Source organism: Mandrillus leucophaeus, unplaced genomic scaffold (genome assembly GCF_000951045.1).
Source record: "Mandrillus leucophaeus isolate KB7577 unplaced genomic scaffold, Mleu.le_1.0 Scaffold646, whole genome shotgun sequence".
In the NCBI taxonomy this organism is placed as follows: Eukaryota; Metazoa; Chordata; class Mammalia; order Primates; family Cercopithecidae; genus Mandrillus; species Mandrillus leucophaeus.
Window position 1 is genome coordinate 315529 of NW_012106986.1, and position 14508 is coordinate 330036.

At 42.3% G+C, this 14508-nt stretch overlaps 1 protein-coding gene across 1 annotated transcript in view; it reads right to left on the reverse strand.

Moving 5' to 3' along the window:
- Nucleotides 1–14508, reverse strand: part of GLB1 (galactosidase, beta 1) — a 121413-nt gene that overhangs the window by 62614 nt on the left and 44291 nt on the right. Inside the window, 4 exon segments of the mRNA XM_012001012.1 lie at nt 6168–6280; nt 11791–11831; nt 11916–12037; nt 14105–14159. Of these exon segments, the coding sequence (XP_011856402.1) occupies nt 6168–6280; nt 11791–11831; nt 11916–12037; nt 14105–14159 (331 nt within the window).

A 14508-nucleotide genomic window follows, 5' to 3' on the forward strand; every position in this document is an offset into this window, starting at 1 on the left:
AAAAAAAAAAAAAAAACCATTGAAACAGACCCATAAGACTTCATGTTATTGTATTGTAATCTGAAAATAGCTTAAAATAATGCCGATAAACATACAACAAAACAAGATGAGGAATCTCAGCAGAGAACCGGAAACAATCTTTAAAATCTAATGGAAACTTTAGAACTGAAAAATGCAATCACTGAAATTGAGTCTGTAATATGAGTTTCACTCAGTTGAAAAGAGGATTAATAAACTAGAAGATAGGTCAGAATAAAATCTAAACTAAAATATGTTGGGGGGAAAGGATAGAAACAATGGAAGCGCTTAAGAGGTACACAGAACACAGGAAAAAACGTCTAACACACATACCACTGGTGTTCTGAAAGGCAAGGTGGGAGAATGAAGTAAACATAACATTGGATAATAGCCAAGAATGTTCTAAAATCTACAAAAGAAGTAATGCCATACATTTAGGGAGTTCAAACACCCTCAAACAAGATGTATATAAAGAAAACTATGCATAGGCATACCATAGGAAAATTCCTAAAAATCAAAGATGAAAAGGAAATCTTAAAAACACTGGAGAAAAAAGACCTATACTATCAAAGGAAAGCCAGTGACAGGTGATTTTTCAAAAGAAATGATGGAGGTCATACATACAAATATGGAATGGCATCTTGAAAATGCTGATTTTTAAAATCGTATAAACTGATAGAAATAAAAAATAGCCCTAGGAGTAGCTTAGACACAACATCTATCTAAGCCATTCCTAGATCCTTTATCCTACGAAACTGTAATATAATAAATATTTGTTATGTTGAATTACTAGGTTTAGGGGTTCTTTGTTACATGGCAATACGTAAGGAGAAAACAAATATGCTTCAAAAATTCATATTCACAATCCGCCCTCAGATATATTTGTAGCTAAAATTCACACTGCTTCTGTAGTACAAAAAATCCCTCAATTTAAGATTTTAATTTAAGGTGTAATGTTCCCTGGTATCTGCCAGAAGCAAATGCTAATTCTCTCTGGAAGAACCCATGTTCACCCCAAATCTCAAATAATTCCTAAAGATAAAAGTTCCGGCAGGGTGCAGTGGCTCACGCCTGTAATCCCAGCACTTTGGGAGGCCGAGACGGGCGGATCACGAGGTCAGGAGATCGAGACTATCCTGGCTAACACGGTGAAACCCCGTCTCTACTAAAAATACAAGAAATTAGCCGGGTGTGGTGGCCGGTGCCTGTAGTCCCAGGTACACGGGAGGCTGAGGCAGGAGAATGGCATGAACCCAGGAGGCGAAGCTTGGAGTGAGCCGAGGTTGCACCACTGCACTCCAGCCTGGGCCACAGAGCGAGACTCCGAAAAAAAAAAAAAAAAAAAAAAAAAGATAAAAGTTCCACGAGTGAGCCCAGGAGTTCAATACCAGCTTAGGCAACATAGTGAGACCCTCGCTCTACAATAAATAAATAAATAAATAAATAAATAAATAAATAAGCTAGGCATGGTGGCACATGCCTATAGTTCCAGATCCTCAAGAGGCTGTGGCAGGAGAATCACTTGAGCCAGGGAGGTTGAGGTTGCAGTGAGCCCTGATTGCACCACTGCACTCCAGCCTGGGCGACAGAGTGAAACCCTGTCTCTAAGAAGAAGAACAACAAAAACAACAACTACAAAAAGTTCCAAGAAATTAAGCTCAGTCAAAATCACAATACACACACAGAAACAAGGCATCATAAGCAAAAGCTCACAGAAACAACAAAAAGCAGAATGAGACACAGAAAGATTCTGCATACTGAAATGATCAAATAGAGATATATAACAGAACTATCTCTAGTATGTTTAAAGAAATAAAAGAAGAACATGTATACATAAGGAAAAAGCAAGAGAATTTAAAAATGGCTGAGTAAAATTCGAACTGCCAATGTGAACTTATAGAATGAAAAATATAATTTCATAACTCAATGGAAAGGTTTTAATCTCAGAATTTATAGCTGCTAAAAAGAAAACAACAATTGAAGAACATATTTGAAGATAATCAGAATGCCGTACAGAGAAAAAGAGATTATAAGCCGTGGAGGCTAGAATCAGAAGCTCTAACAAATTATCTAATAGAAACAAATATTTGAAGACATAATGGCGTAAACTTCTTAGGACTAGTGAAAAAAGATACCAAGCCATAAGTTCCAAAACTACCAAGTGAGATAAACGAAAAGAAAGTCACACTTAGATTCATCACACAGAAACTATACAGCATCAAATATAAAGAGAAAATCTCAGAAGCTGTCCAAGAGGAAAGACAGATTATCTTCAGAAGAGTGACAGAGTACAGCAAACTGACTTCTCACCAGCAACAATAGAGGCCCGAAGTCAGTATGCTGAGAGAAAACTGTCAGTCTAGAAAAACTACATTTTGAGGCTGGGCATGGTGGTTCACACCTGTAATCCCAGCACTTCGGGAGGCTGAGGCATGTGGATCATCTGAGGTCAGAAGTTCAAAACCAGCTTGGCCAACATGGTGAAACCCCATCTCTACTAAAAATATAAAAATTAGCCAGGTGTGATGATGTACACCTGTAATTCCAGTTACTTGGGAGGCTGAGGCATGAGAATCACTTGAAGCTGGGAGGCAGAGGAGGGCAGTGCGCCAAGATCTCACCACTGCACTCAGTCTGGGCGACAGAGTGAGACCCTGCCTTACAAAAAAAAAAAAAAAAAAAAAAGAAGAAGAAGAAGAAAAGAAAAACTGCATTTTGAAAATGAGGGTGAAAAACAATTTTCAGACAAAGAAGAATTAATATAATTTGCTCACTAAGTGAAATTCTAAAGAATATACTTCAGGCAGAAGAAGGGTGACCTCACATGGAAAGACTGAGCTGCAAGAAGGAACAAAAGATAAAGAAAGTGTGGTCCTGGGACAAAGGTACCAGACCTTTGTCTCAAACTGTGCATTCATATATCCACTGCTCACTCTACATCTCCACTAGGACATATACTAGACAAGTCTAACTTTGCACAGCCAAAACTGAACTCCTGATCTTCCCCCACATAAACGGTAACTCCGTCCTTCGAGTTGCCATTTAAAACACTTTAGAGTCACCTGTCTCTCCTTTCTTTCACACTCCCCATCTGAAAATTATATTAGCACTAGTTTCATAATATATTCTGAAACTGCCTAGTTCCTACTACCTTCACAAGCCACAATCACTTCTCACTGAGATGGCTGCAAAAGCCTTCTAACTGGTCTTCCTACTCTACCCTTGCCGCACCTCCCAGGGTCTAGTCTCAAAACAGCAGCCGCATTCTGCTTTAATGGAATGCTTAAACAATGGTTCGCTCAACTCCTCAGTGGACTCCCATTTCATTCAGAGTAAAAGCCAAAGTCTTATGATGGCTTGTAATGCCCCATGTGATCAGTTCCCCGTCTATCTCCTTAACCTCATTTCCTACTTCTTACCTCTTCATTTACTGAGTTCCAGCCACACTGGCCTCCTTGCTAGACTTTAAAAACGCCATATACCTTCCCAAGTTCTCACTGGTTGAATTCTGCCTGGAATGCTCTTGTCCTGGTGGAGATATCCCACATGGCCCTCTCACCACCTTAAAGTTTTTGTTCGAGCTCCACCTTCTCAGGAAAGCCTACATACACCAAGCAGCTAAAACTGCACCTGGAGCATGGAGAGTACTTGATAAATACTTGTTAAATCATTTGCAAATAAATGGACTATGTGGGTCAAGTGAAATACTATCTGAAGCCATTATAGTAATGCCCCATGGGTTTCATTTTTTAAGGAGGGAACTAAAATACATGAACACTAAACCCAGAGAATTAAAATACATGACAGTAATAACATACAAATCAAGAGGGGTGTAATTGGAGTTATAGTAAGTTAAAAAGGGATGCAATAGGGAAAAAGTAAAGACATTGATTAATTTTAAACTATTACAAGACAGCCAGACACAGAAGTGTATATTGTAGGAACTTGCTGCCTAAAAACAAGCAAAACGAACCTCTGGCGATAGAGGTGAGGCCAGTCGTGAGCTCAGGGATGGGTATGTGTGTTAATGACTAGAGAGAGGCATGAGAGGGGCTTCTGGGGAAATGTGTGTTGGTTACAGGGCTGTGCTCCCTTTGTCTGAATTCACTAAGCTGTGTACTTATGAGTTGTTTTTTTCTGGGGGTATATATGTCACACTTAAATGGCAACCACCAAAAAAAATTAGAATGCAGTGAATAACTTCCGAAGTAGAAGAGGGGGGAAAGAAATAAGAGGAATAAAAACCAAACAAAACAAAAAACCTCAATCTAAAAGAAAGCAATAAAGGGAAAGAAAAAGCTAAAAAGGTAAACAAACAGAAATTATAAAATAATTGAAATTAATCTATGTATATCAAGTACAATGAATGAGAATGCGTAAATATACCAGTTAAAAGACAAGAAATTTCAAACTGATATTTTAAAAATTCAATTATATCTTATTTATAAGAGACACATGTAAAGAGAACAAAGGATATAAAAAGGTTGAAATTAAAGCATTGGGAAAGATATTTCAGAAAAATACCAAGCAAAAGTATGCAGGTAAATGGTGTTAATGAATAACAGACAAACAAACAAACAAACAAAAAGGTTCCAAGCAAAAAGCCTTATTAGAAATAGGGAGTTATATAATCCCTTTACTATTAAGTACTGAAGGATTTAATTCTCAATTTGCCCACCTAATAGCATAACCTCAGAACTGGCAGAGCTACAAGGGGAAATACATGAGGACAACTCTCAATAAATAGTAGACTGATCTGACAAAAAATCAGGAAGCAGATCAAAGATATCAATGGCACCATTAATAAACATAATCTGATGAACATGTATGTAGAATATAGTCAACAACTGTAAAGTATACTTTCTTTTTATGCACACATTGACCATTAATATTGGTGTATGTCAGGCTCTAGGACTAGGCTTAATAGCTTTCAAGGGATTGGTATCACACAGATTATATTCTCTAATCAGAATGCAAAGAGGCTAGAAATAAAAAAAACCAGAAAAGTACTTATTTCTAGTAATTTAAAAAATACGCTTCTGCACATATCAAGGGTAAAGAGAAATCAAAATAGACATGTTTAGAAGCAAACAGTAAGAAACAGATTGCACATCAAAACTTATGAGATAAAGCCACAGTAGTACTTGAAGGAAATTTATAACCTTAAATATTTATATTAGAAAAGAAGTAAGGCTGCATTAAAAAGCTAAGCTTCAAATAAAGGAAGAAAATAATAAAGACAGGAACCAAAAGCTTCAAAACAGAACAAACATATGAGAGAGCTTGGGAGACATTACTATAAATTCTGTAGAGGTTAAACCCATAATAAAGGAATAGCATAAGCAACATTTTAACAATACATCTGAAAATTTAGATGAAATGGACAAATTATAAGTGTGGTAAGTCTAGATGATATTATCTTAAAAAAATGTGTAATATTCATTTTAACACATGCTTAAAATTAAGACGACATCATACTTAAACAAAAAAAAACCCATACCATTTATAGGCAGAAAACCTTTGTTTTTTAACTTCAAAACTCAGGTGACTGAGCAGAAAAACTGTGGGTTTTTTTCTTTTAACCCACAGCAGAGACAGGAAACCCCACCTAGGTGCATTAGGTGCCTCAAAATGTTACAATGCTAGCAGGACTAAGCAGTTCAGGTGCAGTCCAGAAGGAAACAGCAATCACTTGCTCCAAATAGAAAAATGAAGCTTCACTGACAGCTGACATCTGCACCATGCTTCACAGTGTCTGAAGATTTGTTTTCCTATGTACATCAGTTTTTTAAGTAGACACACATTTTCTTACATGTAAGATAAATAATAGTTAACAGCTACCACTTATTAGACATGTATGTGTCAGGAACTGTCCTAGATGGCTTACATACATTCTTTTCAATCTTTACAACACAACCAGATGCTGTAATCCCAGTTTTACAAATTAATAATCAGCAGACTGATTTGCTCATAGACTCATTCTTAATCACGTGGGTACAAGACGCAAACCCAAGTCTAGCTGATGCCTCCCTTCATCCATCCTTTTAAACAGGAGGGCTCCGGGCAGGAAGTTGTCCACAGAGCCACAGTTGAGTTCAAGAGAGGCTCTGTCCAAGATCAGCCCACCACAGCTCATACAAAGCACCCACCTTCTGGATAACGTTTCGCAGAGCAAAATACTTCTCAGTGAGGTCCCCGGCCTCACTCAGTGGGGCATCATAGTCGTAGCTGGTGGGCTGGGCTGCATAGGGTGAGTTGGCCCCTAGAAGACAAAAATGTGCCACTAGTTATTACTGATGGCCCAGCTCTGGGACAAGTTCTTTGGGATCCATGAGCTCAGCACTGTGGAGAGAGAAAACTAGAAGACACATTAAAACCAGTTGTTAGGAGACACAGATGTGGTCCTCAGGATGCAAGGTTTAGAGGAAGGAGTTTCTTTCTAAAGGCAGCACTTACCAGGCACCTTCGTGTTTACCAAGCACGCTTTCCATCCACTCTCTACAGAAGCCCACAACTGTGATTCTCACAGGTATCACCCCCACTGGACCAGCAGGGAATCTGAAGCTCCCCACAAAAATCTGCTAACACCTCACAACCAGTAATGGCAGGGCTTATGATGTGACCCCCATCTCCGACTATTCATCCTGTCAACTCTGAACTTCCTCATGTCCTCAAGCTGTGGCTGAGAAAAGCTCAGTGGTGAAGACACAGATGACTAGGCCATGGATCGGCAGAAAACCGAGGGCTTATTAAACCAAACACAGAGGGAGACGACGGCAGACCCACATCAGCCACAGAGGTTCAAACGTAATCCGAGGGTCTCTGTTGCATCGAAGACTGTCGATGGGGCTGTGGTGCACCTCCTGGATCCCCCTTTAGAACCAGGGCACTTGCTCATTCTCCCAGCAGCTAGGGCTGTTGTCTGCTGACATTTCTCAGATGTGTCCGTCTCTGGGTGCTGGCCTCTGCTAAGCTGCCTCACCCAAGGTTACAACCCTTAGGGATAACCCACACCCAACAACTGACCAATGTGCCTCAAACAGTCATCCCAGCTGCAGAGCTCCCTCTGAGATTGGTTGAGGCCACTTGTGAAGCTGCACCACAGCCCCACTTCTCCCTCTTTATCTTACAGGCATTGTTTCAGAGAGCACACTCAGTAAGCTTTCTGCCAGGTAATCTCGGAGTCTGTTTCCCTGGGAACTTGACCTACAACAAAGGCCAAAGGATAGTGCCAATACTGAGTATACAAAAGGACTAGAAAAACGAATACTCCTGCAATTACTGTGCAAGGGGCGGGATCTAGACCAGAGGATCCCAACCTTGTCAGGGATGATGTTCACAGGTATGAGGTTGTCTGCAATATTGGGCAGTACTTCCAAAACTTACCATGCTTAAGTGTCACACGGAGAGCCTGTTAAAACAGATTCCTAAGCCCCATCCCAGAGATTCTGATTCAGCAGGTCCAGAGTGGGGCCTGAAACTGCATTTCTAACAGGCGTCCAGGTGATGCTGATACTACCATCCACAGACCAGCAAGGCTTTGTGCCTTCCTCCTCTACTTCAGACAGCATATTGCAATGCACGTGCGTGAGAATGAAGTTATTTTAGGAAGAGTCTTTTGTCCAACCTAATTTGTACATCAATGAGGCACAAAACATGATAGTTTACCTAGGATTAGTAATAAATTCCTTGGATGCAGCTCACCAATGATGGAGCCACCTTGGGTGACCTACTGATGGTGGAGGTGACAGATGAGCAAGGCTGAGGATCAGATCAAGCAGGTCAGCTCCAAAGACCTTTTCATTAGTTCTCTGCACAGAATCTAAACTTTGAAAGATCTGGACCACTCAACCAACTGAATTGATCTAGTCATACCATTTCTCCCATTTCTTATTAATCAGAGACAACTCACAGTCAACAGGTCTGCCTGCCTTAAGGGATGCATAGGTTAAAACACATCCCTTCCTGTGAGACACAAAGAAAAAAAAAAAAACCCACATCCGTTGCTGCAAGGAACTCACCTTCTTCGTGGCCCTCATCTGCTTCTAATGTGGTAGTCAGCCATGCTGCGCTGTGTTTCTTACTTGTATGTCTCTCTCCACACTACACTGCTTGCACCTGAGGGGCAGAGACTGCCTCACTTGCCCTTGAGTCCTCAGCCAGAGCCTAGCATGGAGGGGGTTGCCAGGTTGAGTTGGGAAAGTATGACCTCCAGAAGCACACTTTACAGGCCGAGGGAGCCCAGGCTGGGAAGCTGTCCAGTGGGTTTAAGGATGGACTGGAAGACTAAGTCTTTGTTCTAGTTCTACTGGCAGAATCTTACTTTGGGTGTTTTTAGACCACCGTAGGGCAGCATCGCAGAGAAATGGTGCAGATTCAAGCCTCCTCTGGCCACCTAAGAGGGGTGAGGTGTGAAGGCGAAAGAAATGGTGAGACTTTGCATTCACCAACATTCCACATTGTGTGAGAAGTACAGGAGTGCCTGGACCCTGTAGGCAGCCATCACACAGCTCTGGACACACACAGGCATGGAGGAAGGAGACACACACCTGCACAGGCAGGTGCATGTTCCTGTGGGTGGGATGGGCAGTGAGCTCCCCACTCCCCATAGTTTTCTCTCCCTGCTCTCCTCTGGGAAGCCGGCCTGAAGAACAGCTGCTAAGTACAGGCTGGCCTTCTCTCACTTCCTCAAAGAGACAGGGCAAAAAGGCAGCTTCAGAGAGGCTTGGCAGAACACAGCGGGGTGGGTGTGGGGGCTGGTTCAGGGGCTCCAGGATGCAAAGGGTGATCCAAAGGGCAGTGACTCTGGCTCACCACTACCTGAATTCCAGTCCAAGCTCCACCCCTTGCCAGCTGAACAGAAAACGTGTGGACTTTTTTTTTGCATTCAGTTATTCTTATCTGTAAAGTGGTGTTGATAATCTCTAATTAAGATGAAGCTAATATGCAGGCTAACTAAGACAACAGAGGAAGAAAGAGGAATTCTATGGATTATGGCAGAAGAAGGGGCAGGGAAGAGGATTAAGGACAACATCCTTGTTCTGACAGTTTCTATAATGTCCAATTTTTTTCTAAGATGAATGTGTTATTTTAAGTATAACAGTAAGATTTAAAAAAATTTGTGTCATGAACCATAAAGCTCCAAAAACGATGTCTTTTTTCCTGGATTGGATGATTGGTCTCGATCCTATCAATGGCAGCTAGGGGGAATCACCATCTACTGAATTAAAAAGGTATCCACCAGTTCTCAACTGTTCTCATAAGATGAACACACAGGGATGATCTAAAATATCAATGACCAACCTTGGCACACTATTATCTTTTCTTTTTTAAAAATTTAATTTAATTTTAAGTTCTGGGATGTATGTGCAGGATGTTTAGGTTTGTTACATAGGTAAACATGTGCCATGGTGGTTTGCCACACCTATCAACTGGTCACCTAGGGTTTTTTTTTTTTTTTTTTTTTGAGATAAAGTCTCGCCCTGTCACCCAGGCTGGAGTGCAATGGCATGATCTTGGTTCACTGTAACCTCCGCCACCCGGGTTCAAGTGATTCTCCTGCCTCAGCCTCCCAAGTAGCTGGGATTACAGGTGAGCGCCACCACAACTGGGTAATTTTTTGTATCTTTAATAGAGATGGGGTTTCACCATGTTGGCCAGGCTGGTCTCAAACTCCTGACCTCGTGATCCACCCACCTCGGCCTCCCAAACTGCTGGGATTACAGGTGTGAGCCACCACACCCAGCCTGGTCACCTAGGTATTAAGCCCCGCATGCATTAGCTATTTATCCTGATGCTCTCCTTCCCCTCATCACGCACCCCAGACAGGCCTCGGGCACGCTATTATCTTATATGCAGTGACATTTGAGTTTTGCAATATCTTCATTTCTTGGCTCTAATAATAGTATTAAAATTGATAATGCTTGTAAGCAATGTCTTCTCCTAGCCCATCTCAGCCTGCAAAAAAGACAGCAGTTCAAAGGAGAAACTTCATTAAGAGCTGACAGTATCCAATTTCAGATCCTGAGAGATTTAGGCCCAAACTAAACCTTCAAAACTCAACAGCTGGGCATCCTCCATGATTCAGAGAGAAAAATGCAAATACAGAGACAGGTAGGGAATGAAGCTTAGAGAAAAGCCAGTACAGCATCATTTGTCTTTGCAAAAAGACAAAAAAAAAAAAAAAATCAAAGACATTGCAGAAAAATTTTGTCATAATTTTTCCTATACAAAAAAATATAGAAATATAAACTGGTGTGGCCATTTTGGGAAACACTATGGCAGTTCCTGAAACTCTAAACATAGAGTTACCATATGACGCAGCCATTCCACTTCTTGGTATACACCCAAAGGAACTGAAACAGGAATTCAAACAAATCCTTGTACATTAATGTTCAAAGCAACACTAGAACCAAAATGTGGAAATAACCCAAATGTCCATCACCCAATGAATGGATAAATAAAATACTGTACATCAACACAAGGGAATACTATTCAGCAATAAAAAGGAATGAAGCACTGATACATGCAACAACATGGACGAACGTTGAACACATTGGGCTAAATGAAATAAGTCAGACAGGTATATATACATGGTTCATTTATACGAAATGCTCAGAATCGGCAAACCAACAGGGACAGAAAGTATATTATTTCCAGGGACTGGGAGGAGGGAGAGTATGGAATGAATGCTAATGGGTATGGAGTTTCTTTTTGGGGTGATAAAATGTTCCTGAATCAGATAATGGTAATGGTTACACTACTTTGTGAATACAGTAAATACTACTGCATCATATACTTAAAAACTGTAAATTTTATGGTTTGTAAATTATACCTCAACAAAATAAAATGTTAAAAGAAAAAGACCACAGTAGAATATTTCAACAAATAAGCTACAGTTATAGACTGTGACTGAAGCCTGCCCAACTAGCCTGGTTTAAAACCGTAAGGCTTCTAAATGCTCACATTTATTTCCCTTAAAAATTATTTTGTTCAGGCGTGGTGGCTTATGTCTGTAATCCCAGCACTTTGGGAGGCCGAGGCGGGTGAATCATGAGGTCAGGAGATCGAGACCACCCTGTCTAACACGGTGAAACCCCATCTCTACTAAAAATACAAAAACAAAAATTAGCCGGGCATGGTGGTGGGTGCCTGTAGTCCCAGCTACTAGAGAGGCTGAGGCGGAAGAATGGCGTGAACCCAGGAGGCAGAGCTTGCAGTGAGCCGAGATTGTGCCACTGCACTCCAGCCTGGACGACAGAGTGAGACTCTGTCTAAAAAAAAAAAAAAAGAAAAAAAATGTAAGAAACATTATTTTTAAACATTATATTGGTAATCCTTACATGTTACAAAAGTTAGGGCCAGGCACGGTGGCTCACACCTGTAATCCCAGCATTTTGGAAACCAAAGTGGGAGGATCACTTGAGGTCAGGAGTTCAAGACCAGTCTGGCCAACATGGTGAAACCCCGTCTCTACTAAAACGCAAAAAATTAGTCAGGCATGGTGGCGCGTGCCTGTAATCCCAGCTACTTGGCTGAGGCAGGGGGATCCCTTGAACCTGGGAGGTGGAGGCTGCAGTGAGTTGAAGTTGTGTCACTGCACTTCAGCCTGGGCGACAGAGTGAGACTGTGTCCGAAACAAACAAACAAACAAAATGTAGGAGAGGATAAACAAAAAAAAGAAAATAAAATTGTCTGTGGGCACACCCCTCCCCAAATTAATCAACTGAAACATTCTAGCATAAGTTTCTACAGATGTTAAAGTGCTCTTACCATTCCAATAGGCAAAATTGGTCCCACCGATAAACATGTACCTACAAGGAAACAAAAGAACACAGTACTTTACCGTGAGCCCACGGCTACTGAGGGCACCCGCTCCTCAGGCAATGAACACTCACAAGTTCACACTCGCCCCACGGGCAAGTATATCATACAGGGAGGAAGCCACCACTTCAGTCTTGATTGTGGAGTGAGGTTGGCCCCAGTGGTCTAGCCAGCCAGTATAGAATTCAGAATTGATCTAAAACAAAAAAAGAATGTGGCTCTTAGGATAGACTTATGACCTTCCAATGCCAGGGCTTCCCTGCAATGCCCCATCTATGACAGGTGGAAATGGGGTTGACATGCATTGCTTAAGCCAGAGTTGGGGTACCAATGAGCACTTCCAATACCAGCAATGCCTATGTTCAGTCCTCAGGTTCCAGCCTAAAGTGAGATCTCATCTTACACAAGGTAAGTATTCCTGAAAAGTGGTGCCTACATTAAAATTTAGATAGCTGATCCCCTGTTTAAACACAGTAGGAAAGTCTTGTTGGGCAAAGAAACTGTATAGCAAAATAGTTTTATAGAATAACAGCTCCAAGCCGGGCGCGCTGGCTCACACCTGTAATCCCAGCACTTTGGGAGGCCGAGGTGCGCGGATCACGAGGTCGAGAGATTGAGACCCTCCTGGCCAACATGGTGAAACCCTGTCTCTACTAAAAATAGGAAAATTATCTGGGTGTGGTGGTGTGCCCCTGTAGTCCCAGCTATCGGGAGGCTGAGGCAACGGAATCGCTTGAACTCGGGAGGTGGAGGATGCAATGAACCGAGATTGCACCACTGCACTCCAGCCTGGTGACAGAGTGAGACTCCGTCTCTGAAAAAAGAAAAGAAAAAAAAGAATAACAGCTCCAAGTTCACCCTTTGTATGGATCCAGATTTTCAGATCTCAGGTTGATGTATAACGAGGTAGACTTGTCCCAGTATTCTGCAAAGCAGGCCTCAAACACTTCATGTTTTTCTCGGGCATTGCCCTGCCAAGCCTTGGTCTAGAGAACAAAAAAGAAATCTGGCCCTTCTCGTGGGCACTTCTTGTTTTAGGTTCCAGGAAATAAGCTCCACCCAAAGTCTATGCAGAGACTGGACTCAGAAAAGATTGTTTTATAAATCAGGCTTGTACACAGGTGGGGCAGTCTGACCTGGTACAGAGAAGGCACAGGATATTAACCCCTTAAACTGGGCTGAGTGACAACAAGAACAGCAACTTCAGCCAAAGACTGAAAGAACGGAGACAGAAGGATTGATAGACTGTTTGCAACCACCTGCATCTTGCCACCATCCCCTCCTCCTAGCAGCCTACACTGTGTGCCATGAAGCCCTGCAATTCGGCGTGGTCAGCAAACCTACATCCTCAAAGCCACCTGGCTGTTTATTAAAAATAAGAATCTCAGGGCCAGGCACAGTGACTCACACCTGTAATCCCAGCCCTGTGGGAGGCCAAAGTGGGATCACTTGAGCTCAGGAGTTTGAGACAAGCCTGGCCAGCATGGTAAAACTTCGTCTCTACTAAAAATACAAAAAAATTAGCTGGGTGTGGTGGTACACACCTGTAATCCCAGACACTTGGGGGGCTGAGGCACAAGAATCACTGAACCAGGAGGCAGAGGTTGCAGAGAGCCCAGATGGCACCACTGCACTCCAGCCTGGGCAACAGAGCAAGACTCTGTCTCAAAAAAAAAAAGGAAATGAGAATCTCAGGCCCCAGCCCAGACCAAGCAGATCAAAATTTGCTGTGTTTATGAATCACGTGAGGATTAATAAGATCCCCAAGTGATTTGTAAATACTTTAAAGGTGGAGAAGCTCACAAAGAGTCACTTAACACAGACTTGAACTCAGATCCTGGCCTAGCCACTCACTGGCTCTATGACCCTGGCAAGTGACATAGGTTCCCTGAGCCTCAAATGGAGACAATAAGACCACATAGGTTCCCTGAGCCTCAATAAAAATGGAGACAATAAGACCACTTATGAGAGTTGCCCTGAGGACCAGAGGAGACCAGGATGCAGAAGCACAGAACCTGATGTGTAACAGGCCATTCATGTTGGTCCCCAGTCTGCTCCACCCCAGTGCAGAAGCTCAATTTCAAATAGAAACATTGTTTCTGCTGTCATTCACATGTCCAGAATGGCTTTGACTCCACAATCCCATTAGCTGCTGACCCCAGAGCCAAAAACATCAAGTGCCTGCTGCCCAGTTTCAGCAGCATGTAACCTTTCTCTCCTAACAGCTGCAACGGTTTCTCCACACCTCACCCTCGATTCTTACCAAGGGTCCTTTGGGCTCACACTTCCTCTGGATTTGGAAAGCATCTGTGATGTTGCTGACTGAAAATTTTAAGAGGGAGAAGCCAGGTCAGTCATAGAAATGACAAGAGGTTAAATAACAAGAGCCCTTCATGGGACTCGGGCCTGAAGCCCTGCTACAGTCAGAATGTTGGTATCCCCCTAAAATTCTCATGTTGGAACTTAACACCCAATATGATAGTATTAAGAGGTGAGGCCACTGGAAGTGATTGTCGTAAGGGCTCCACCTTCATGAATGGGATTAGTGCCCCTATACAAAGAGGCTCCAGCCTGGCACGGTGGCTCATGCCTGTAATCCCAGCACTTTGGGAGGCCAAGACAGGTGCATCACCTGAGGTTAGGAGTTCGAGACCAGCCTGGCCAACA